General features: G+C 39.0%; 1 protein-coding gene across 1 annotated transcript in view; it reads left to right on the top strand.

Moving 5' to 3' along the window:
• KIAA0586 (KIAA0586 ortholog) overlaps window positions 1-27234 on the top strand; it is a 74630-nt gene that overhangs the window by 31366 nt on the left and 16030 nt on the right. Inside the window, exons 22-29 of the mRNA XM_009885588.1 lie at window positions 1573-1732; window positions 2315-2540; window positions 3074-3315; window positions 3813-3889; window positions 5969-6100; window positions 10327-10507; window positions 13853-13992; window positions 18731-18818. Of these exons, the coding sequence (XP_009883890.1) occupies window positions 1573-1732; window positions 2315-2540; window positions 3074-3315; window positions 3813-3889; window positions 5969-6100; window positions 10327-10507; window positions 13853-13992; window positions 18731-18818 (1246 nt within the window). The remainder of the gene's footprint in view (window positions 1-1572; window positions 1733-2314; window positions 2541-3073; window positions 3316-3812; window positions 3890-5968; window positions 6101-10326; window positions 10508-13852; window positions 13993-18730; window positions 18819-27234) is intronic.

Here is a 27234-nt window from a genome sequence, read left to right as displayed (position 1 = left end):
AGTGTTCTTTGGAGCTTGTTCTTCTGATACTTAGAAACCTCTTCTAATAACCATTCTACATTTAATAATGGCCCTTTTAAGCCTTCTTGTTTCTGTACTAGCTTAAACAGATATGTCCTTAGGCTGAAATGGTTGTTTTCTCCTTACTATATATATTCATTTGCACGCTTCAAGAGATTAATTTTGTCCTTTTTGTCCTTTGTTTGATTAGGCTAAATGAAAAATGGTACACATACAGACGATTTCTTTGACTCTTGCTGATGAGCAGCACTTTTATGTTTTCCCATTGAGATTGGTCTTGACTATGGTAACGCTAACATGCTGATATACATGATATACATTTTTAATAATAATGTAGTATGCAAGATGGTGTTTCCTCAGTGCCTTGTGCAATAGTAGTGGTACTCTCCTGTCTTTATTGGAATCTCAGGTAGCTAATTATGTTTTTTTTTAAAGTCTTTCCACATTTGTGGCTAATAGTTATCCTTTGGATATTTGGATAATTAACTATTAAGTACATTCATAAAGCTTTTTTCTTCTCCTTTTTCCATTTCTGCTCAGCTTATAGCAGAAGTTCTTGAATATGTAGTTTATGCATTCTTAATCTACCTCTTCATACTGTGAAGTTTCCTATCTAGAACTTCAGCTGCCCAGTTACCGAGTTCTTTGGTGTTCATGATGTCACACAGTTGTGTGTGAACTGCTGAATGTGTTATCGTGTTCCGCTTCCCACAAGAGGTTTTTAGCCTGGAAGTTTTCCTTTAGGCCCATTATCTTCTTGCCTTTATGAAATGCCAGAGAACAGGGCTGGAAAAAAAACTGGAAAGGTCAATACCGTTCCTCCATAGCAGGCTACACTCTATCATATTTGCTTGTCAGATTTATCTCCATCACTGTCAGTTTTTAAGGAATATCACAACTGTGTTTGTGTTTATTTTAGTGCTTTACTGTCTTGGCTATTGCTTTGTTTGTAATCTTCTCTTTAGCTGAGTCTCTAACCATGAAATTATCATACTGACTCAATTTTATCCATGTCATGAAATATTTTTTTGCTTAACATTGTATCGAATGCTTTATTAAAATTCATATAATCATAAAATTCATATTTAGACTGGGCATTAGGAAGTATTTATTTACCGAGAGGGTGGTCAAACACTGGAACAGGATTCCTAGAAAGGTGGTCGTTGCCCCAAGCCTGTCAGTGGTTAAGAGGCATTTGGGCAGTTTTTGGTCAGCCCTGAACTAGTCAGGCAGTTGAACTGGATGATCATTGCAGGTCCTTTCCAACTGAAGTAGTCTATTCTATTCTATACGTAATGATTCCCAAATGTAATTGTTCTAATGCATAATTTACTGGTTTTTAATTTATTTTGTCCAGGCATACCATTTAGCATGGTGCAGCTTTATGTTTAGATGGAGGACTTAGATCCATGAAGCATGTATCTAAGCAACAATGTTCGTGCTATGTGAGAAACTGCCTTTCTCTTTCTTCCTCATCTATCTCTGGGGATAGTTGGAAGATAGGAATTTTGCATTGAGATAATAACTGTGGTTACAATTTTTTTCCCTCAGGAGTCTCTTGTGCCTACTCCATTGCCAACACCCCAGGCTACACCACCACAAACACCACCTTCAGAAAAAGACTTGCCTCCAGTCAAAACTCCAGAGTCTTCTCTGTCTCTTACAGAAATGAGTGAGGATGTTCACAAACATGAAAAAATTAAAGAAGCAGGTAGTGAAAATAATAATTGAAGTTTAGAAGTAGAAAATATGCTTTAATCTACTGCCTTTAATTTTCTTCTTCAAAGACATGTTATCTCTCAGGATAAATATTCTTGAGGCCGTAAGTCAAGTGGGAACTCACGTGATACAAAAGTTATGGGTTATTTCATATAAAAAGCAAACATTTTCTATTTGGTAACAGTTCTATTTTCAGACTTCATGCACACTTCTACGGTCTGGGTGATTTCTACCCCTCCACACTTTTTCACATCAGAAACATAGCTGTCTTTTGCTCCTTCCTGTGTTTTTAATGTTAATTAAGCCAAATTTACACTCTCCAAGTAAAGAAGCTTAGTTTTTAAAATGCAGAGCAGCCTCCCTTATTAAAGGAAGTAAGCAATTGAGGTTTTATTCTAGCTCCTTCAGATGCCAACAGTGTACTTAAAGACACTAGTCTTAATCTAGTCTTGTCTCCATAACTATCTAAAGATATCACAAACATTATAAGTGCTTAGTGGAACTGACTAACTCTATGGCTGGGATTTACTTCCCGCTTTCCTTTCTGATCTGAAATTTGGCTTCACATATGCAGGAGTTCAGATTCCAGCTGTCACTAGCCGTGTTGGCACACCTGTGGTTACGCCTGTCAATACGCCTCCTAGAACAACAACACCAAGCCCCCCTGCCTCAGAGTGGGTCTCCAAAACTGCAAAAATGGAAAGTCCAAAACCTCCAAACCCATGGGATGATGCAGAACTTCCTCTGGAAGAAGAGAAACTCAGTCCTTTCACTGAAGAACCATTCCGTTCCAAAGCTGTGTGAGTTGAACAAGCTGCCTGGTCTTCTCATTTGAAAAAAAAAAAAAAAAAAATTATTTCTAGATATATCCTCAAAAATTCAATAGAGAAATGATTAATGAGTATATCCAGAGGCATTGAGATACGCCAGGATTTTTTTGAATTGCTTGACTTACGTGTTGGAGAAAATGTGAAATCAAGACCTTTCTCAGAATTTATTGGTCCTTATTTATTGTCCTGTTGAACATTGTACTTAGTAAACTGGTATTGTTACACCTGCCAGTAATAAACGTAGTGACAATGAAGTATTGCGTTATTAGCATTTTATTTTTTCTATTACCTTAGTGGGAATACGTGTTGTAATTTTTAGTTATAACCAGAAATTCATTAGTTATGTTATTTAACCATGTTGATTCTCAGGAGTATTCTGTGAAATGCTGTCCTCTTTCATTTGAAAAAATACTTGCAAATTAATTTCAGTATTGTTTTAAGACTTTAGTCTATATTGTTCAATGCATTTTGATGTATTCATATTGCATGTTCTTACATTATAGTGAGATGTCAGTGGCTAATGATGAAGAACCAGAGGCCTTGATTTTCCCGTCTCAGCAGTCATCAGCAAGGCCCTTCGAATCGCTTCCTTGTGATCCACCAGTTCCATCACCTGTGCCTACAGTTAGTTCTGGGCAGTCCACACAAGAAAGCAGCCTTACCCTCACAGAAACAGAAACTGCAGACAGACCCATCTCAGAAGGAGAGGTACTCTTCAGCTATGGACAGATCCTGGCTGCAAGAGGTAACTAACTAGACAAATCTGTGGAAATGAGAATTTAGATTAATTTTTTTCTCTTTATAAACTCTATTCCAGTCTACTGAAGTTACATTTCATACATTTTCTGATAAAACTGCAAACATTAACCTGGTCCTTAACTTTCGGTTCATGGTTTTGGATTTAAGAGACTCATTGCTCTTTTTCTTGTCTCTGAACAAAATGCTTCTGCTTACTAATCAAAAAGATTAAATCTGCTCTTTTGTCATAAGATCAGCTTGTAAAATTATTAGAACTGTCTTGCACAAGTACCATGTGGTACTATGTACTAAGTTTTTATTGACAGCAAAGTATAAGAGCAATTTTCTTGGAAGCTGAAAACATGTTGTTATAATACACATCCAGTAGTAGGAATTTCCAGTTTTACTAAAGCACTGTGCTGCAATTATTAAAGAATGTGGCCTTGACTTTCTTGCATATATCTTGCATATTTTTTAGTATTTGTAACTTAAAATATTTTTCAGCATTAGCAGAAGGAGGACTCTCTCTTCCAAACCTCGCTGAGAGCTTAACGAGTACTTTGCAAGATGCCAATGAAATGGTAAGGAAATGTTTCACAAGGAAAGGGAGTTAGAGTTAATTGAGCATCTTGATAAATTGGATGTGCTTTAAGCGTTTGACTTATAAACTTTTTAAATTTATGCTTTTAAACTATACACTTACAAAGAATGTTAGAATTTTCAGAACTCCAAAGAAAAAGAACACATACAAACTAATTTATATTAAGAAAATGTTGAATGATTTATATACTTCCATAGGTGAGAGATGGCTAGTAAGCTTTTTCATCTCTTTATTGTTTTTAGTTTTTAGACATCTTAAACAGAATAGAACATTGCTATGCTCTGAGCTGTTTCAGCTTTGAGCCATCTTTTAATTGCGTGTGTGCTTAAATAATTAAAGTAGGTTAGCTGAGGCTGGAGTTAAAGCTGCTTAAAACTTCAGTATAGTTTTTTGTCTGATGTCTACTTTAGTCCAGTGTCCTGGAAGCCTTCCAAGTCAAGATATTCTCCATTTGCTTTCTCTTTTAACACTTTTCCTCAAATGCCTGGACTTTTGCTCTCTGACTTTGTGTAATGCCTCTTGGTAGGACATAGCTGTCATAGAAATGATAGTATCAGGCAGAGTAATACTATGCTTAAATCAAACTGTTTTCTTTACAAAGAAAAAAAAATTGATAGTGAAATTGTAATAGTATTGGTTGGAAGGGACCTCCAGAGGGATTTCTAAAAACTTCCTGAACTGCCTCCACAATGCTGTATGGCTCTATTGGAAGATGTCCAGATAGTTGAAATCTGCCATGAGGATGAAGACCTGCAATCATCAGAACCCAGTTAATGTTTTGTAGAAAGCCTGCTTTTACTTTCTGTTGGTCAGGTGCTCTGAAGCAGACCCTGCCCACAACATTCCCAGTGTTCCTTTTCCGTCTCATCCTGATTCAGACCATCAATAGGCTCACGGAGGTCTGTGAATTCAAGGAATGACCGGGATTGCAAACTGGCTGAGCTACTGGGCTGAAAAGGTTGTGGTTGGTGGCACGAAGTCCAACTGGAGACCAGTCACTAGTGGTGTATGCCCAGGAGTCAGTACTAGCGCCAGTGCTGTTTAACATATTAACGAATTACCTAGATGATGGGATGGGCCGCCTCATCAGTAAGTTTGCAGATCATACAAAACTGGTTGATAAACCAGAGGGTTGTGCCACCATTCAGAGGGACCTCACTGGTCTGGAGAAATGGGCTAACAGGGATCTCATTAAGTTCAACAAGGAGAAATGCCATGTCCTGCACCTGAGGAGGAGCAACTCCATGCGCTAGTACGCACTGGGGGTTTACCAGCTGGAAAGCAGCATTGCAGAAAAGAACCTGGAGATCCTGGTGGTCAAGTTGAACACAGATCAGCAATATGCACTTGTGGCAAAGAAGGGCACTGTCATCCTTTGCTGTATTTGGAAGAGCATTGCCAGCAGGTCAAGGGAGGTGGTCCTTCTCCTTTAATCGGTACTAGTGAGATAGCATTTGGAGTATTGTGTCCAGTTACGAGCTCTCCAGTACAAAAAAGATAAGGATTTACTGGAATGAGTCCAGCAAAGGGCTACAAAAATGATTAAGGGATTGGTCCATCTTTCATATGAGGAAGGACTGAGAAATGTTGGATTTTTTAGCCTGGAGAAGAGAAGGGTTGCAGGGGGACCTTATCAATGTGTATAAATCTTGCTGGGAAGGAGTAAGGAAGACAGAGCCAGACTCTTCTGAGTGGTGCCTGTTGGAAAGACGGGAAGCAGCGGACACAGCTTGAAATTCAGGACATTCTGTTTAAACATAAGAAATGTTTTTACTGTGGCCAAATACTAGAACAGGTGCTGCCTTGTGCAGTTGGGTTCAACTAGACAATCTCCAGAGGTCCCTTCCAACCTCAATAATGCAAAGTTTAAATGTCCTAGAGTAGTTGTTCTCTTTTCTTTTCCCTGCCTATCCTTCCTAAATGTTTATACCCATACGTGGCCATACTCCACTTGTTCATACTTTCCCATTGAAAATCCATGAACTAAAGTAAGAATGATTCAAGGTCCTACAAAAAACAGCTTTTGGATCAGGTATTATGTGGATTTTATTTCTTTTAGGATTATGATCCTCCCAGTGAAGGGCAAGTAGTAAGACTGGATAAAGGCTATCACAGGGATCCTGTCCTGACTCTTTTAGCCAAATTAAATCAAGCACCTGTTGCTGCAAAAGAAGGAATGTGCCATTTGGAGGTAACTTACAGTCCTTTTCCTTCCAATACAATAGTTTTGAAGTGATGCTTTCTTACTCAAAACTAGATGAAATATTTCAAGCTTATCCTTGCTGTTGGCTGTAGAACAGGTTCATACACTTCATCCCCTGCTGGAAGTGATCCCACTTCTTTTGGTTATGTTCTCATGTAAAAGTTTTTAAAAACACTGAAGGTTAAGTGTTATAAACAAGTTATCAGTACAAGTTCACTGCACTTAACAGCCATATGAGTGTTTTAGGGAGGTATGAAGAATAAGTCAGCACATGTCTACGTGCACTTTTGCACATGCTGTTGATACTGATCTTGGAACTAAACCTCAAAATATTCATATACATTTGGCAGAAAAAACAGACTAACAGAAAAATATAACTGTCTGCGTCACAAAGGACAAAAGTATTTTTTGTCACACATCTAAGTATTTTCTACATGGAAAATAGTAGTTTGGACCAGGTGTCTATTCTAACTGACATAGCTGGAGGAATGTTTAAAGGAAGTATGCGGTGGCAGGGCCATGATCTCATTGCAATTACAGAGACATGGTGGGATAGCTCACATGACTGGAATGCTGTCATGGATGGCTATGTACTTTTTTAGGAAAGACAGGCCAGTGAGGCGAGGTGGTGGAGTTGCTCTCTGGGCGAGAGAGCAGCTGGAATGTATCGAGCTCTGCCTAGGGGTGGATGAAGAACATGTGAGAGCTTATGGGTAAGAATTAAGGGCCAGGCTAATGTGAGAGACACTGTTGTGGGTGTTTACTACAGACCACTGGATCAGAAAGAGGAAGTCAATGAGGCCATCTACAAACAGCTGGAAATAACCTCATAATCACAGGCCACAGTTCTCATGGGGGACTTCCACCACCCTGATATTTGCTGGAAAGGCAACACAGCCAGGCACGCACAGTCCAGGAGGTTTCTGCAGAGCATTGATGATAACATTTGACACAGGTGGTAGAGGAGCCAACGAGGAGAGGTGCATTGCTGGACCTTGTGCTAACAAAGGACTAGTTGGGGATGTGAAGATTTTGGGCAGCCTTGGCTGCAGTGACAATGAGATGGTGGAGTTTGGGATCCTGCGTGGAAGAAGCAGGGCAAAATGTAGAATTGCAGCCCTGGACTTCAGGAGACCTGACTTTGCCTTCTTCAAAGACCTACTTGGGGGGAATCCCGTGGGTTAAGACATTAGACAGTAGGGGGACCCAAGAGAGCTGGTTAATATTGAGGCACCACTTCCTCCAAGCTCAAGATCAGTGCATCTGTATGAGTAAGAAATTAGGCAAAGGAGGCGGGAAACCTGCATGGATGAGTAAGAAGCTTCTGGAAAAACTGAAATGGAAGAAGGAAGTTTACAGAATGTGGAAAAAGGGACTGGCCACTTGGGAAGAATATAGGAACATTGTCAGAGTATGCAGGGATGAAACGAGGAAGGCTAAGGCCCACTTGGAATTAAATCTGGCAAGGGATATCAAGGACAATAAGGACTTCTTCAAGTACATCAGTAGCAAATGGGAGGCTAGGGAAAATGTGGTAGGTGCCCTGGTGACAGAAGATGCAGAGAGGGCGGAGTTACTGAATGCTTGTACTGCTAAGGCAGTCCCTCGGGAATCCCAGACCCTGGATGTAAGTGAGAGAGTCTGGAGAAAGGAAGACTTTTCCTTGGTTGAGGACAACCAGGTTAGAGATCATTTAGACAAACTTGACACCCACAAATCAGTGGGCCCTGATGGGGTGCACCCACAAGTGCTGAGGGAGCTGGCAGATGTTATTGCTAAGCCACTCTCCATCATCTTTGAAAGGTCCTGGAGAACAGGAGAGGTATCCAAGGACTGGAGGAAAGCCAATGTCACTCCAGTCTTCAAAAAGGGCAAGAAGGAAGACCCAGGAAACCACAGGCCAGTCAGCCTCACCTCCATCCCTGGAAAGGTGATGGAACACCTCATTCTGGATGCCATCTCTAAACAAGTGGAGGAAAAGGTTATCAGGAGTAGTCAACATGTATTCACCAAGAGGAAATCATTCTTGACCAACCTGATAGGCTTCCATGATGGCATGACTGGCTGGACATATGAGTGCAGAGCAGTCGACATGTTCTACCTTGACTTAGCAAGGCTTTTGACACTGTCTCTGTAACATCCTCATAGGAAAGCTTAGGAAGTGTGGGTTAGATGAGTGGACAGTGTGGTAGATTGAGAACTGGCTGAATGGCAGAGCTCAGATGGTTGTCATCAGCAGCGGAGGCCTGTAACTAATGGTGCTCGCCAGGAATCAGTACTGGGTCCAGTCTTGTTCAGCATATTCATCAATGACCTGGATGAGGGGACAGAGTGTACCCTCAGCAAGTTTGTTGATGACACAAAACTGGGGGGAGTGACTGACACACCAGAAGGCTGTGCCACCATTCAGCAAGAGCTGGACAGGCTAGAGAGTTGGGTAGAGAGGAACCTAATGAAGTTCAACAAGGACAAGTCTAGGGTCCTGCACCTAAGGAGGAATAACCCCATGCACCAGTACAGGTTAGGGGTTGATCTGCTGGAAAGCAGCTCTGCAGACAGGGACCTGGGAGTCCTGGTGGACAACAAGTTGACCATGAGACAGCAATGTGCCCATGTGGCCAAGAGCACCAATGGTATCCTGGGGTGCATCAAAAACAGCATGGCCAGCAGGTCGGAGGAGGTTATACCCCCTCTCTACTTTTACCTGGTGAGGCTACTACACTACCTGGTGTACTGTGTCCATTTCTGGGCTCCCCAGTTCAACAAAGACAAGGAACTACTGGAGAGAGTCCAGTGGAGGGCTACAAAGATGACCAGAGGACTGGAGCATCTCTCATAGGAAGAAAGGCTGAGAGACCTGGATCTGTTTAAGCTGGAGAAAAGAAGACTGAGAGGGTAATCAATGCTTATAAATATCTAAAGGTGGATGTCAAGGCCAGACTCTTTTCAGTGGTGTCCGGTGACAGGTCAAGAGGCAACGGGCATAAACTGGAACACAGGAAATTCTGTCTGAACATGAGGAAAGACTTCTTTACTTTGAGGGTGACAGAGCAACAGACTGCCCAGAGAGGTTGTGGAGTCTCCTTCTCTGGGGATATTCAAAACTTACCTGGATGCAATCCTGTGCAACTTACTGTAGGTGAACCTGCTTTGGCAGGGGCTTGGAATATATGATCTCCAGAGGTCCCTTCCAACCCCTGCCTGTGAAGTGAACTGTGAATGGCGCAATATGGTTCATGGACACCGTTATTATATTTATTATTTTTATATTGCTTTTTGTGATTTTATTGATGCATATGCAGTTTCTTCCTTTGGTCTTGGTCAGTTTAGTCTAAGTAATTACTAGCTTCACTCACCTCCTTAACTGTTCCTTTGTCTCTTTATTTCACTTAACGAGCTCTGGTGGATGGACTTACTGAAAAGCTTTCTACAGTGTCAGCTCTGAGTCTGACTGTAATTGTAGTGGCATTTTCTCATCAGCACTGCCAATTACAAATTCATCTCTAATTTGCTTTTTCCCTTTCCCATTGTCACAGACTCCTCAGTCTGTCCATACAATTCTCTAATGAGCTCCTCCCTTGCCCAATTTCTGGCAAGGTGTGTGCAAGCATACCTTCTCATTTATAAGAGAAAATGTTGCTCGTATTGCCTTAGAATGATACTGTGCATATGTGTGTATGTGTATTCAACCTGTTTTTCTGCACAGAAGCAAGCTGGTTTTTCTCTGCAACTTTGAAAGTCGGAATCCAGAGAACCATCCCTATTTAAAGTGCCATCCAAACCTACTTAAAAATGGAACTTTTTGTCTGACATGCTATACAACAGACAGTCAATAGCTTTTAGATGCTTCCAGTGTTACAAGGTCAGGCAATCAACATGGCCATATATGTAACATTAAAGAATTAAAGTGCTAAAAATATAACTTAGGTTCTGCTTACGTTGGGATACCCCTAACAAAATAAGTGATTTTCTTTGGCTGTAAGTGATTCTTTTCTGTCCAGTACTGATTAATGTAGGTCTTGCTTTCAAATCCAGTTAGATGATATCTCTTCACTTTGTTTTCTTTATTTAATGCTAATAGCGTAGACTTAAGTTTATGTATGCTCTAATGTTATCTAATTACATTAAAATTAGATAACAATGCCTGGGTTTGGAAGAAATACTTGTTTGTTTTTTTTTTATACCTGCTGTTCTAATGTTGCTGTTCTATGTAGGATTCTGATGATAGTGTTGGGGAGCTCAGTGAAGGTCAAAGACCAAGGCTGACCAGAGCAGCAGAGAGAATCCTAATGGGACATTCAGTTTATATGGACCATCCAACTGCTCGGACTTTTGAGAACAGACCACACCAGGGTTTCCGTTCTCCATCACCAGGGCAGCTTGCTCAAATTGGAGGTACAATTAGACTGTTATTTCTTCTCTGTGATATTGTGTGCATTCTGAGTTTTTTCTATAACAGTATCTGAAATAATTTTAGAGAATATGTTCAAAATCCAATATTAAAAATTTACAGGCAATTGCTGTAATGAAATGATCAGTATTCCTATTCTGAGAACTGGATTTAATTCACTCTTCATTGTCTGTAATATTCTACAATTTGAACAAAAATCATGCCAAATACCCACTTGCTGATAAAAAAGCTGACTTGTAAAGTATGTATTTTATTCTTTTAAGTCAAATTCAGTTCCCAAAACACTTAATTTGACCATTCTTCGAATCGATTTCCATAGGACAGGTATTAAGATCGGCAGTTCAAGCTACTTCTCTCTGTCCCCTTACACAGCACTCCTCCTCATTGGTTTTATCACTCCATCAAGGTGATACTGCAGTGTCTCATAATTGGTAACATATTTTAGCTTCATATATTCATATAACAATGTGGAAATTCTTTTTTTCCCAGATGGATAGCTGAGACGCACGTGTAATGGCTTGTACAAAGCAGTGCAGGGATAAGCTGCTGTGGTGAAGCAGGAAAATTAATTTATTTCTTTTCAGTTGAAACTAGTGCTGTAACCAATGGCCCAACCTTCCTCTCCCTTCTCTTTTTATCCCAGTTTCTCTATTGTTATCTGAAAATGTACTTCTATACTTGCTTAATTAAACCGCTGCAAGCCTGTAGAAACTCTTCGTTTTGTTGACTGTGGTTTTAAATCTGATTAAACTGAAATAATTTTTAAGCTGTTACCATACAAATGTGGTTGCACTGATTCATCAAAAGTTCTGTAAACTAAAGTGGTCAAACAGCTGTTTTTCTGTCCTTTTAATTTTCACGTTTATGAATTTGACAGGAGAAGCATATCTCATGTTATCAACCCTTGACCAGTAGGAAGTGGACTGAAATTGAGTATGTTCAACATGTGGCAAAAATAATTTCAGAGAAATAAGAGTATTTGCTTAGTTTTGAACTGATTCATATTTGAACTGGTTATACTGTTACCTAACATTTTGGATGAGCTACACCACTGTCAGCCTTGAAAACATGTTTTGTTACATTATATATTACCAAACTTTTCACGGAATCATGGAATTTTCAGAGTTGGAAGGGACCTCTAGAGATCATCTAGTCCAACTCCCCTGCTAAAGCAGGATTGCCCAGAGCACATTACTCAGGACTGCATCCAGGCGGGTTTTGAAAATCTCCAGAGAAGGGGACTCCACAACCTCCCTGGGCAGCCTGTGCCAGTGCTCTGTCACCCTAAACATAAAGAAGCATTTTCTTGTATTTGAATGGAATTTCCTATATTTCAACTTCTGCCCGTTGCCCCTTGTCCTGTTACTTTTACTTTGAAGTAGTTTGTTGAATGTTGTTTGGAGATTGGTTGCATTAGGCTCCCTGGCATAAGACGTTTCTCCAAGCTGCTTGTTTAATACTGTGTTGTCAGAGGACAATCATCATTAAGAACACTGTGATGTAGGAATAAATTAGTGATCTAGATCAATCTGCGGTAAGACTTTAACACTGCTCAGGATCATATAGAGAGTTAGAAGATGCACATTAATGGAAAAACCTGTCTGCTAGGGATATTTTGTTCTTACCCAGATTCTCCATAGCTGCATCTGGCATAACATGTTTGTATCTCTATATCTGTTTTTAAAATGTATTTGATTTAATTTCGGATGCCCTTTGTCTGTCCTGTAAATATCTAACACTTTCAAAACCAGCTCCTGCATGTGATGATAATGAGGAAACAGTGTGTTTCTCTAGTAATTTTTAATGCTTATCTCTCTAAATCTTGTAGTATTGTTTCTGTTGTAGTATTTTTTTAAGAGGAGGCAAATGCCCTGGAGCAACTACCATTGGAGAATGCCCTGTGCTTTTACATAATCTGTAATAATCGCAGACTGAGTTCCATTGCATTCTGATGATTTTTAACTTAAGCTTCCCTCCCTCCCCACCTCTGAACACACAGTGCAGTATTCATTGTTATTGCTAAGGAAACAACATTGTATAAAAGCTAGGATCTACTTTCAAGACGAGTGTTTTTGTATCAGGGAAGAAGAGAAAATCTTGTTTCCAAGTCCCTTTGATAGCGAAGTCAACAACGAATAGGAAACAATCCGTTCTGGATAGCTGGGGGGGTTATGGGAGGTGGAGTTGGAGGGGGGAAGGAATGATCTGGGATTGTTTCCACTCTTCCAAATCTTTTGTATCTGTCCTATCTGTATGTGAGATTGCATGTCCTTCAGTCTATTCCAAGTCAGAACTAAGGACTATTTCTTGGTAGCCACAACAACTACAATGCAGGTCCATAATTTTATTTGATAATTATTTTTAGGGGTAAAAATTAAATAATTGGGACACCAGTGGGTGTAAAATTTCACATATTTCAGGGTGTACATATAACCTTACAGTGGACACTCATTTTCTCTGTCAGAATGAGTCACTCACAGATATATTTGTATGAATTCCGGGGATTGTGTATCTATGGGTATCTTCAGTTTTGTGACCAGTTTTTATTTGTTTTATGGAAACATGATGTATATATGTAGGATGGAGAAGGTGTTGCTTATGTAGGTATATAACAGCATCCTGATAATCAGTCTTTCATTTATAAGTCCTTGTTTTCAGTGCTTAAAGTCATGGATATAAAAACCAACATGCAAATGAAATATGGCACATGTAGTCTTAAAGTGAACAATAATTATAGTTAATTAACCAATAATTATAGTTAATTAGGCTTAAAATTCATTCTTTGGCTCTGTATGATAGCAGAAGGCTAAAGTTAGTTCATGAGCTGTCAGTACATTTTTCATAAAGATGCTTTACGCACTTGCAGGCTGCAAAAGCATGATAAATGCTGGATTATACAGCAAATTATGCCTTTAAAAAAGACTCTATACAGGTTGCTTTTCATTCACACAACAGTGAAACGTTTTCATGAAGAAGCCTTTCCAATCTCTTTCCAGTACATGTGATAAAGCTCATTAAGCATATAATGGTATGATGAACGATCCAGCTCTGAAGCTATCATAAATGCTTGCCATGTTAGAAATCTACGGATGATAAAACTGATTTATTTTTTTCAGTTTCCACAGACATGTATTTCTTTTCTCTTTTTTCCCCACAAGAACAATTTAAGGGATACACTATAAGCCATGTAAGGAGGAAATAATTCTCTTTAACATTGCATGTCCCCTTCTTGAATCTTGGAAGGCTCTACATCCTGCCATGTGAGTTGACCAGGAGATTATTGCTTCAGCTCATCAATGAATTTTTTTCTCTTTGTTTTTCTTTTTCAGCAGAAATTCTTGGAGATGCAGATACAAGTCGTGGTCCAATGCTTATGGCCGAGCTGGAATCGCAACCAGTTTCAGATCCTGTTCTGCAAGCAGCCCAGCTAAGCTGCAGAGTGACATCCCACTCAGAGGATCTGTCCCAGGTAAATGCAAAGGATCTTTTCTGTGACCGGTCAGAAAGTGCAAACTGAAACCTAGGAAGATAAATTCTCCTGTTTTGCTGTGCTGACTGACATCGCAGAAGTGGTGCATTTAAAGTGACATTCAGCTGACAAACTGAAGTCGAAAGTACATGTACGTAATAAAAATGATTGGTTTTACTGTGATGGAATCCTTACAATAAGCTTTGTGTTAGGCTCACACCTTCTCTTTTACCTTTTCTGCACTTCCTCACACCTTCATTGGTCTCACAGGATCTAATGCTACTCATACTCAGTATAGATGAAGCATTCTAGTGTTTTAGGGGCACAGTGCTTCAAATACAGAAGAATAACATGACTGTGTCATGGGAGAGGAAGAACAAGAGAGGTTTGGCCTCACCAGTTGTAACCCGCTGATTCAGCATTTCAGGAGCTTTAGTTGTCCTCGTAGGGGCAGGGTTGGAAAGGTAATGATGATATATCTCAGAATACTTGAAGGTAAAGGAAGATCCTATTGATCTTTGAAACCTATAGAGTTAATCTGTTGCTACTTAATAGTATGTGCTGTTACCTAGAGATGATGGCTTACTCGCTAACTAAAGATAAATTCAAATAGCAAGTGGCAAAAGCTAAAAATGAGGTGGCAGATTGCTCTTTAATTTGTTAAGCTTCACAGAGTGTTTGAAAGTAATAATAGACTGAAAATAATAACCATGGTTGCCATGTTCATGGATGCATTCTGTCCTTCCCTGATATTCTATATTAAAAATAACCTAAAGTATCTTATATTACCTGTCTTTGGTTTTATGTTTTTGAGCCTTGATGTGTAATGTGCCATTAGTGTCTGAGCAGTTCTTAAATATGTCATCTGAAGTGATGTGTTGTATCTTCAAATGGGATTTTAAATGTTACACCTTTTTTCTATTTGAGATTACCAGAACATATTATTTCTTGGACTGATTGTTCATAGGCAAGACTAGATTCTGTTAAACAGCTCTGTCTGTTGGAGTGAAGCTCATATCCTTGTCATCATTTCACTAGCCAAAAGTTAAAGGAACTGAGAGGGTAAAACATGTTTCCTTCTTTTAGCACCATTAGCTGTGATAAAGAACCCAGTGATACCTGCATCTTGTGCTCTGGAGAACTAGCTGATGCGGTTAGGTGCGTTTTGTTTGCCTGGGTACAGGCAAATGATAATGTACCATGTGTAAGATTACCCATGTACACGGTCTTACCTATGCAAGAAAGTGAAGGTGATCTGACATGATGTCTTTCGTAGAAAATACACAGATTGTTATACAGCTACCTGAAAGGAGGCTGTAGACAGGTGGGAGTCAGTCTCTTCTCCCAAGTAACAGGCAGTAGGACAAGAGGAAATGGCCCCAAGAGTTGCACCAGGGGAGGTTTAGATTGCATATTAGGAAAAATTTCTTCACCAAAAGAGTTTATCAAACACTGGAACAGGCTTCTTGGGGAAGTAGTGGAATCACCATCCCTGGAGGTATTTAAAAGGCGGGTAGACGTGGTAGTGAGGCACATGGTTTAGTAGTGGATTTGGTATTGTTAGGTTGATGGTTGGACTTAATGATCTTAAAGGCCCCTTCCAACCTGGATGATTTTATGATTCTATATTATATTATCTTTAGTGTACAGATAATTACATATTATTTTATCTTTAGAAACTTTTTATTGAATCTGAACCCTTAGTGTGTTTTATTTGTCTGCTGGCGTATAAAACTCACCCTCCCTCCGAACCAACCAGCCAGACTCCCTGAACTTTGTGTGTGTTTTTTTCTTTTGTTTTTTTCCCCCAAACAAAATAATCTCTTCCTGTACATGGGTATTCCTGATATAAGACTCTATATCACTGTTTCTTATGGGCTGAATTTTTAGTTTTCTATAACGTGATCATAGCTATAAGCGATAACCACAGTAAACATCTGCCCTGGATGGGGCAAAGCCATGCTCTGTAAATCCTTTCTTAGATCTGTACATCCTTCTCTGAAAAGAAAAATCCCTGTACCAGATGATTTGAAAGCTTGTTTTGACAGCATCTATCAACGATGTAACAATGATGAACCTTTCCCCTAGTTTCAGTTAGGGATGGCATCTGTATTCAGATCTACGGCTGGATCTGCTTTGTCACCTGCCTGTAGGAAACAGATTTCCTGGTAACATCAGCTAAGAGAGCAAGAGATACGCAGGCTTTCAGAATGATTCATTGTATGCAATGTTTAAGGTGATAATCACTTGGAACTTCTTAAAAGATTTCCTTCCAAGTTAGTCACTGACTCTCACATCAGTTGTTTCACATCTTGTTTTTCATCTCTAGGCAGTGTTTTGCCTTCCTTGAAATGAAACTGTATGGGCTACATACAAAGCAAGAAGACTAATCTATTTAGGAACAAAACTAGGGTTTTCATGGTGTTCGCTGAGAGGATGGAGAAAATGCACTGTATTTCAGTCCAGCTGGCCCTTGGGTTTTGGTAGAGCTTTGTTCTGATTTAACTGGGAACAATCCTGGCTGTTAGGGTTTGTTATGGCAAAGATTGGATGGTTTCTGTAATCTGCCTGAACAGGATCCTCATTTCAGAGAGGTTGAGGTCAGTCATATGGAGTTGCCGTATATGTACCACTTGTTTGCTCCCTGGCCACGGGTGTGTGGATTAGATCCTGACCAACAGAAAGAGCATTGTCTTTTCATGTAGGGTAGGAGCAAATGCCGCCTTTTAGTCATGAAGAGTGAAGTCTGTGTGGTCAGTCACTCCAAAACAAATGCCTTAAGTCATAAAGGAATTTTCTTATCTACCCAAATTCTTTGGCTGCTCCTCCATTTTTGGCATTGTTTTTTTGTGAGATTTATATATGCTTTTAGCCACTGTTAGACAGAGTGCCAGACTGAGTGTATCTTCGGTTTGACCCCTTCTGTCCATTCTTGTGCAACAGTACAGGAATTAACTGTTATTTTTGGCCACTTTGCCCCTGTGCTCTTACCTATAAGAAGCAAGAGATGACTAGGAGAAAGCTGGGCTCTTCCTTTTCTAGATAAATCATTTTGATCATGGGAGGGACGTGAACGCTGAAAGTCATATTTCTGTGGCTAAACATTTCAAAGATGGTAAATCTAAATAATTTGAAGTCCCAAATGGATTGTTAAAATCTGAGAAAAACAGTTAGTTGCAAAATGTTTTCATGAAGTTCTTATATAAGTATGAATGTTTTTATACAAATAACATTTTTTAAGTGGGATTGTCACTTTGGTATTCTCATTACTTTTCATTTTCAGTATTTCAAAAGACATTTTTTTGATCTTCCAGGAATGCATAATTGTAGGTTATGCATCTATGTGTTATCTCAAACTCTGTTTGCTTCTCAGTTCAGTTTAAACTGTTTTTTGGGGGGGGGTTGTCTTATTAAAAATCCAAAACAAAACAAAAAAACACTTCAAATGGACTCATGAGCATAGTGTTACGCTGCTTACATTTAATGTTCTGTAACATTGGTGGCCTTCAATTACGTTTCCATGAGAACTTCCTGCTTTCAGAAAACCATCTCAACTCTTTCTTATCTTGTCAGCTTCAAACGATTAACAGAGTTGATCAACATCATGGTGCCTGAGTTAGTGCCAATCCTAAGTGGTCTATCCTGATTGTGTAGTTGGACCCATGCTTATTGTTTGCCAGACATAAAGATTTTCTTATTTTTTGTCTATATTTTGGCTGCTTATTTCACTTGTGGCCTCCACAGTAGTGGAGGGTTTCTCTCACAGAACTGAAGCATACTTTTCTTTTCTTCCTTTTTAGCTTTTGGTAAGCAAAATGCCACTGGTACTTTGTCATCAGGTCTTCAAGAGAATACCTGTGTCATTGCTTCTCAGGGCATATAATTCTCACAGAAGTCATACAGCAGTTCTGTCCATAGGCTCCAAACGCTGTGTGATATGCAAACGTTTATGATCTTTCTCACATTCCTCCTTCTTTAAGAAGTGTCATGAAAAATTTTATATTCAACAGGATAACTGATAAAATCAAATTTATTTGTCTTAGAGAATGCTTAACTCTTCTAGGTCTCTATGACTCTGTTTTGCACTTTTCATGTTCCTGTCTATGTGTAGTGGAATGTCCTTGGGCCACAATTCCTGTTCCAGTTAACACATAAGATAACAAGCGGACTTGACAAATATGATGTCTCCCTTTCTAGCACACAGAGCGTTTGTTGCTTCTAAGAAGCTGTTTTCCCATAGGCACTGTTGCAGACCTAGGTCCTGAAGAGAATTTCAGGAAGAGTAGAAAATGGTTTTAAAAACGTGGCCAAGGAAATAAATTTTATACTTGGCATGGGTTTTCCAACCTGCATGCTGAAATTTTTATTTTTCTTTTTGCTTCTTATTCAGGAGGATAATACCTAGGGAGAAGTCCTGGATATTGAAGAAAGTCAGAGAAATCTTATGTTCTTTCTGCCACATGCTTTGAGTAGAAATTGAGGGTCTCGTGTGTCCTCAGGTCTAAATGGCACTTTGCCATACCTACTGCTCCCAGGATGTTTGTCTAGAGGAAATAGCATTGCAATAGGCTAATTCAGATCTGAATTCTTTTGAAGTCAAAAGGAAGGAGAACAAGTGCATATCCTTTAATGAATCTTTAAAAACCTCCTTGGATGTTTCTTGAAGTTCCACATAATTTTACTGTGCTTTTACATCAAAAGTCAGATTTGTAATGTGATTTTAATATATGATATATAGGAGGAAAATCGAGGAGCTGCACAAGTTGAGACTGTGAGACCCCGAGTTATCCATGTGAGAAGGAAGTCTGAAGAGATGCAACAAGAAGGTAAATCAATGTCAATAAGCAAACGTAGTTCATTCAGTTAAGCACTTCACTTTTAAATATTGTTGTATACTCATGTAAAATAAAGTTCTGATTTTTTAAAATTTTGTTTTCATTACTACCAAATTCCAAAAAATTCTGAATGTTTATATATAGTGTGTATAAATCTGTATACATAGTTGTGATATTGTTGGGGTGCACTGAAAGGATTGGACATGTATCTGTATGTAAGTCATCAGAATCCTTGCAATTAAGTATTTATTTAAATTTTTATTTGCCAAGAGCATTACAACATGCATATTATGTAGTCAACTGAATCTTAATTGCTTTATAGAATGCTGTTCAGCAAACAAAAATATTCATAATGTTGTGATAGATGGCAGTGGTTCATATGTGTGAGAAAATGCAGGGGCACTAGAGGAGAACTGAAAGATAATACGAAGTTAAGATCATGCAAATGTGAAAAAAAAAAAAAAATAGAGGTTTTCAATGTTAAAATGGCCCAGTTTGCGATGGCTTTCAAGCTAGTGTGTGACAGATAGTGATTTTCTTTTGTGAAGGACACTATTATTTATGCATAACCATGCTATTTTTAGAGATTACTTAACAGTGTTTGTTAAAAGTGTGAAGGATATTGCATGAGAGGGAGAAAGAATATTTTTTGTTTATTATCATTCAAGTCAGTGTTGGAATAACATACACTGTGCATATTACTGCCATATTTAATTGTTTTAGCACATAGTAAGTTTGTGGAGGTGGTAGAGTGAGATATGGAGCTGTTTTAATCTTACGTGCGAAGAACAGGAATCTAAAAACCTGCATGTCTACAACATATGCAATTATAATTGCTCCACCCTAGTATAGACAAATTCTTCCTTCAAGCCCTTTGTAAAATAATTCTTTGAACTTCTTCCATTTAATTTTTTTAAAACATCTAATCAAATTATAATTTGATGGAATTATTTTGCTTCAACTATTTATAGTGGTAAGAAAAGCTATAGGCCAATCTTATTGGTCGTAGGACTTGGAACCTAATTTCAAAACTGTGGTTTACATATGAAGAAAGTTATCAATAATGTAAAACTTAGCTTCTATGGACAATTAGCAGAAAAGCTTACAGAACTGAAACGGCACGCCGTAGTGCATGTATATGCTTTGTTGTAGGGACATTTATCAACACGTGTTTTTAAAGTGGGTAAATAAAGAATTTATTAAAAAATTAGGGTTAACTCATTTATTTAGCATTGGTGGAAAATATTGCAATGATTTTTTCTAATAGAAAGAACAGCGTTTTTTCCTCTGGTGTTGAGAAAATCCAAATTGCCTATGGAAAGTGAATTTCCAATAAGTTGAATATGACATCTAAATCACCAACAAGAAAATTATGCGCCTTGCAGGATCAACTCATTCACAACTGTAAAAGCAGTTTTCCTTAATAGTGATTGTAGGAACCTTTTGTTTCTTCTTCTGCTTCCCCACCACTTCATACTAAGCATCAGAGAGAAGGGGGGATACTTTTCTTAACACTGTACTACATGCTTTTACACCTCAGCTTTTTCTCAAAGCGTTAACAAGACAGCACTTCCAGCCTTTATCACTGAGTGGGGCGTTAGAGAGGCTGGAAATGGAGTAAAGTATTTTTTATCAAATCTCTTGTTTTATGGAATATTTATCTTTAAAAAAAAATTACCCGTACGGTAATACAAGGTTTGGGCACAGTCCAACTGTGTCTCTGTCAGATGAAAATATTTCACCACGAGATGGCAGTAGTCAATTTTCTTTGAGAGGAAAAAAAAATTATTATGATTTATATACCAGGATAATTTAAATCTCATTCAAAGTATACATATTTAATGAGCCAATAAAAATCTAGAGGATTTGCAAATGGAAACAACTATCTGTCAGTTTTAACCAGGAGGTCTTGTCTCTATAAGCTTCACCACAGCAAGGTTAATCAGTCAAAAAGTTGAGGGTAAAAATTAATAAGAATCATTTGAAAGAAAAATGAAAACTTGCAACAGGATAAGTATACATGGGTTGAAGTAAATACAACATTTTAAAATTAAGGACATCTGTTACTGTAATTTCAAAGCACCCTGTTTATAAAACTTTATGTCAAACTGTTGTCTTTACTGAGATAGCAAGGGACAATGAGTACTTGTCTGAAAATGGAGAAACATTTCAGAGGCAGCACCATTTAGGTATTTTTTCAGAGTTTAACGGGTAAGTGGTTGTATTGGTATTAGAGCTTAGAAAATCTGGAGCCCTAAAATGAAGTGTGATTTCAGGATATTGGGAGAAAAGGGAAATTGTTTTGGACTTAAGAGTTGGATGTAAAAAAAGCCTTTTTTTATTTAATTGATAAATACATGACAAAATTTGATTCATCTTTTGTCTACGGCCATAGATATATGTATATGATAGAGCTTTCTTCTGTTGTTGAAAAAATTTTTGTGGTCTGCAGTGAACATGTGTTTTTACTGAAAGTAAGTTGATTGATGTCTTCTAATGAAAGTTGAAGTTCAGTAGGACTGTTACAAAATCATGCCTGAAAGGGTAATGTCTTCTGAAAGTTACAACTGAAAATAAAGCCTGAATGTATTATTAATTGAAATGTGTGCCTTCTCTAGACATAGTGGAGACAGTGGTTTGAAAACATATATTTGTAGTATATAGTATGCATGCATATATATTTTTGGCTTTATAATACCCTTTAATCTTTGTACCATTCTTTCATATATCTTCACAAATTTAATGTGATAATAATTATTGTGGTTGGTGAATGCACATATTTCCAGACTACAAGCATTTTCAGGCTTACACTAACATGATTCAGAATTTCTGAATTAAAATGAAAGAACAGGTGGCAATGCTTGACTGCAGAGCATTTTTAAATTTTAATATAAGCAGCTCAAACCCAAGAGGTAGATGTATCTTCACTTAATTATTTTCTACAGCACAGACTCACAAAATGTGACCTAGAGAGTACAACTTCACTATAGTAATTCCTTTTTATCTCCAGCTGGTGAATTACGTTCAGGCAGCCATAAGTACATGGGAAGGTAATATTGGGACACTAAGCAATTGGCTTTGTTGCCACAGCACAATTGCTTGTGGAAGCAGATGATCTGTGCAATAAATTACTAAGAGGGCAAGAAGCCCTTAAAACAGCCTGTATAAAAAAATGAAGCTTCCAGAATCCTTGTTTGGTATTGAAAATGAGCTAGTTCTGAGTTGTCATTGACATTACGCCATACTAAAAACTGTAATATTGAAAATATGGATATAGCTAAGTACTTCTTTGCCTCTCTTCTTCAGCCAGACATTGCTCTGAGTTAGGTTTTGGGCTTTTTTTTTCTTAAAACTATTATGGCATGAGGCAAATCTCTAACAGATGCTTCAAGGAAGGAAGAAGATTAGGATAAGGCTAAAGGTCTTCATTTTTTTACTTGGAACTGGAACTGTCTTGGTCAAACTCTTAACAACTATTTTACTGAAAGTTTACTTTCTCCTTAATATCCTGCTGTTTCTTTTTTTGAACTGAATTTCACTAAAAGCTTTTGCTAAAGACCGTCCATACCACCCTGAAAACAGCAGCCAGTGAAGCAAAACAGAGCTATTCTTTCATGCTGTAGACAGTACCACCACAGCCTGAGAGGTAGGAATAGTTTGCGTAGCCCACATTGCTACTTGTAGTTGACTAATTTCTAAGAAAAGATCTTGGAAATTTTAATAATGAAATCAATTAGCTATAATTATGGCATTTTTCAAGCAAATGTCCTGTTACAGGTTTATCTAAGTTGTTTAGTTTTTCTTCAGAACTCTTATTTCTGCTCTATTTTGACCTTTTTTTTTTCTGTACGGTTACCTCCCTCTGCTATCAAATTGCTCATTGATGTAATTCAGTTAATACATTTTACATTTAGGCAAGTCAGGAAATGCAAAGCTGCATTTCCCACAGAAACTCTGTCTTTTCTATAAGTAGTCATTAGCTTTTAGGTGCTCCAAGTGGTTTAGAACACCAGTTCTCCAAGAGTTTTCATTTGCTTTTTCTGCACGTGACCATAGCAGTTACCTAATACCTCATGCATTAGAAAACATGCATCTGAGTAACAATGCATTTTACATATTATCCCCGTGTAAAATCCTCAGTAGCCACACTTGAGAGTTTCTAGTTTGAATTACTGAAAGTCAATATTTAGCTGTGTTACCATACATTTGGAGCAGGAGTTTTGAATTTCTTGGCTTTTGTAAATATTATTTATCTCTTAAGAACTGCCATTTATATCTCTGGTTGCTTCTTTTCCCACTGAGTTACTTCAGTTATTTTTCAGACAAAAAGTTAAAATAGAAGTTTGACTTTTCATAGCTTAAGGGAAAGACTTGTGTAGAATTGTTATTGTAGACAATTATGTTCTTCTGCTATGGGTGTGTTCTGCTGCTTCAAGTTAAGGTCCTGGGAAACTAAGCACCAGGAGCTGCTGTGGGTTTCATGTGACTGTGCACATCTTTGCACCTATTCCCAAGAGATCTCTTTCTGGGAAGTGATCCTTTGGTCTCCTACACCTGTCATTTCTTCCCCTCACTTACCTGTGCAAAAGGTGTGAACAACAGGAACTTCTAGCAGGCGAAGCACAAATCTCCCTGGTATGTTTTTAGACTCCTAGAATGTAATTTGATCTTTTGAGGCATCTAAACTAATTGAAATCCAAGTAATCAGATGGAGAAATGAAAAAAACCCAACCAAACAAAAAACCCAAACAAACAAACAAACAAAACCCCCAAACAAACAAACAAACAAAAAAGACCCAAACCCCAGTTTATACTTAAAGAAAACTGTACCAAGTCAGCTCGTATTACCTCGCAGCGTGAGGATTTCCTACTGACTGGCATGCTCAGGTAGAAGCCATTCTCCTCTGGAGTTTGGTTCCACACCACGTGTCACTTAGCCCTTTTCTTACAGATCTACATGCATTAGGTTTTTGTTCACATGGCAATTTTCTTCAACTTCTGAGAGGTTGAGAGTTAGTTCTCCTCTTACTGCATGCCTCCTTAAATGGCACAGAGGGATATAGCACTCTCTCGCTGCTGCAGTATTGTCAAGACATTTCTGTGAGCTTGTGCCGAGGCTTTTGCTGTGGGAGGTATGTGCAAAGGCAGAAAACTTCCCATTTTAGTCTTCCCTTGGTGCCTATACAGATGATGCTTTACACCCATCATGAAATCTGCACAGCTTTGTATATCTTCAAGATAACCCCATTACTTAAGCAGGTGAAAGCAGTTATAGTTGCTTCTTTCTCCCTTTTGATCAGATCTTTGTATTTCAAGTACACATTTCATATATCATAAACTAAAGTTCAGGGCATTGACAAAATTAAGCCTAGTATTTCACTCGTACATGGGGTTTGTAATGTGCAAATGATGAGGGACCAGTCCATTTTTCATACTGGTAAGGTGAACCCCCTCATGCTACTGCTGCATAAATCATCCAGTGTACATTGTGGAGTTTGCATGTCCTTTTTTGCTTCAAAATATTATGTGGTACCCAGTATGGGAGCCTGCTGAGCATCAGCTGTCTATATTGCATCCTGCAGACACCAGAGGCTTCTGAGGATCTTCTGTTCTTAAGTATATCTTAGTAATGTAATGGGTTTTACTTCGAAGTTCATTAGAATTCCTTTTAAAAATTTCAATTCATAATTGCATTTGGTTTTCAAACACTTGTGACTACCTGCCGGAACCGAAGCAGTCCAGACTACTAGGCAGTTCTGCTAAGCTGCATATGGCACCGCTGCCTCATCCCTGCAATGCGGATTTCATAGAATCATAGAAGGTTGGAAAAGACCTTTAGATCATCAAGTCCTATAGTAAACCTAACACTGACAAAACCGCCACTAAACCATGTCCCTAAGTGCCATGTTTACATGTCTTTTAAATACCTTCAGGGATGGTGACTCAACCACTTCCCTGGGCAGCCTGTTCTAATGTTTGATAACCCTTTTAGTGAAGAAATTTTTCCTAACATCCATCCTAAACTTCCCCTGGTGCAACTTGAGGCCATTTCCTCTCATCCTATCGCCTGTTACTTGGGAGAAGAGACCAACCCCCACCTCACTACAACCTCCTTTCAGGTAGTTGCAGAGAGCAATAAGGTCTCCCCTCAGCCTCCTTTTCTCCAGGCTAAACAGCCCCAGTTCCCGCAGCTGCTCCTCGTAAGACTTGTGCTCTACACCCCTCACCAGCTTTGTTCCCCTTCTCTGGACACACTCCAGCACCTCAATGTCTTTCTTGTACTGAAGGGACGAAACCTGAACACAGTACTCGAGATGTGGTCTCACCAGTGCCCAGTACAGGGGAATGATCACTTTGCTAGCCCTGCTGGCCACACTTTCTGATACAAGCCCGGATGCTCTTAGCCTGCTTGGCCACCTGGGCACACTGCTGGCTCATATTCAGCCTGTTGTCAACCAACACCCCCAGGTCCTTTTCCATCAGGCAGCTTTCCAGCCACTCTTCCCCAAGCCTGTAGCATTGCATGGGGTTGTTGTGGCCCAAGTGCAGGACCCGGCGCTTGGCCTTGTTGAACGTCATACAGCTGTCATCAGCCCATCAGTCCAGATCCCTCTGTAGAGCCATCCTACCTGCCGTATTTCTCCATGTTTTTCCATTTTTTCCTTTTTTCACTGGTTTGGGGGGGAGAGGGTTTGTCTGGTTATGGGTTTTTTTTTGTAGCTTGGGTCTCCAGTGGCCCAGCATATTCTAAGCAGAATTCTCATTAAAAGGAGAGTACCTTTTGCTGCTGCATAGCCACACTTAAGAGTTGGAGTGTACTAGCTGAAAGCCCTAAATTGCTGTTTCCACTTTGGCAATCTACCTTTGATCTTTCACCAGTTCCAGTTTGTGGTTGTATAAATCCACCTATTGTCAGCCCGTCTAGGGGCCAAGCTAGAATATAATTCTTTTTCTTTTGTGAACGATTTTCATGTGATGGTGAATCAGCTGGAGTCGCTGTGCATTGCAAGCAGGGAATGGTCTTGAGAGCAAGTATTAAATACAGTCTCATATCTCCTGGACGCTAACACACTCAGACTATCGAAATTGTTGTGCCAAAGCAGTCTTTCTCACAGCCTGTGTAGGATTCGTAAACACACTAGGATCTGACTGAAGCAGCTTTGTATTGTGCATTATGATTTGTATGCACTTTTACAAACTTACAGTAATTGCTGTTGCCTTCATTGTAAAGAGCAAAAAATAAACACACACAATAAACCCCCTAAATGGGCACTGATCCCACTGGCACCGATCTTGAGTAACTGAATAAAAGCAGATGGTAGCAAGCTGACTAGGCTGACCTGCTTTACCCTTTCATGCAAATATTGCTTATATAAATGGGGGACACACACAAAAAATTAATGGGCTCAGGCAAGCCACCTAAGGACAGAGACTCCCCATGTACTTAATGCTTACATCAGCCCGAGGGCTGTTTCCAGTTAGCTCTTCTCTGGAGGGAGACGTTTCTCACAAATTAGTGGTTCCACAGCTCTGAGCCCATGGTTCAATAAGAAAGAATTGATGTGCATCTAGAAAGTAAGCGTGCTTAGCTGTTCTGTGGCCTGTGTGTTGTGGTAGGTCATGGAAAATGATCAGAATAGTCTCTCCTGAACCTGCTACTCATTTATATACATATAATTGAGTCTGAAGTCGCTTTACACATCATCTTGTGTCATAATGTTGTAAAGAGGCATTAGATTTTTATGGACTTGTACTACTTTAATTTGCATGCCTATTTGTTAGCAGTGATGGCAAATGAATTTAAATTGAGATTCCTAGTTGTTCTAAACGATGTGTCTCAGTATTTCACTATAACAAGATGCCTTGTAAGAAATAGCATTATCTTTTTTCTTACTCAGCAGAGCATTTGGTTGGAGTTTCTACCTCCAGGAGTACGCTACAGCCTCTGCCAGAGGTTACAGCCTGCAAAGACAATTTCCTGAGTAAGATGTATTTCCACTCCTCAGGCACTATGGTTTTCAGCCTGGTATATCAATGCCGGCTAAGCTGGAGTCAGGAGCTGTTCTGCCTGTCTGGGGTAGACCTGCTACCAACTCTGTGTTAGTTGAGTTGGCAGATACACTATAGCATCTTTTAGGATGATCATCCTTTCTTGGATTAACAGTCATTTAAATAGGCCTCTTAGCTAACGTTTCTTTTTTAGTGTACAAGTTGTGTTTCTTTTATAAAAGGCATCAATATCAGACCAGGAAGTCTTGATGCATTTGGGTGCTGGCAACACACTGCGTGGATACTGCATGGTGACAGGTGAAGACAAGGAGCATTACAAACACATATTTCAACTCGGAGAAACATATATAGCACTGTGATAGGAGAAATGTAGGCTTTCTGTCTTCAGTATGTGCTG

This window comes from Charadrius vociferus, unplaced genomic scaffold (genome assembly GCF_000708025.1).
Source record: "Charadrius vociferus isolate BGI_N301 unplaced genomic scaffold, ASM70802v2 scaffold355, whole genome shotgun sequence".
Taxonomy (NCBI): domain Eukaryota; kingdom Metazoa; phylum Chordata; class Aves; order Charadriiformes; family Charadriidae; genus Charadrius; species Charadrius vociferus.
The sequence above is the reverse complement of the archived record's forward strand: the minus strand, read 5'-3'. Positions and strand labels throughout refer to the sequence as shown.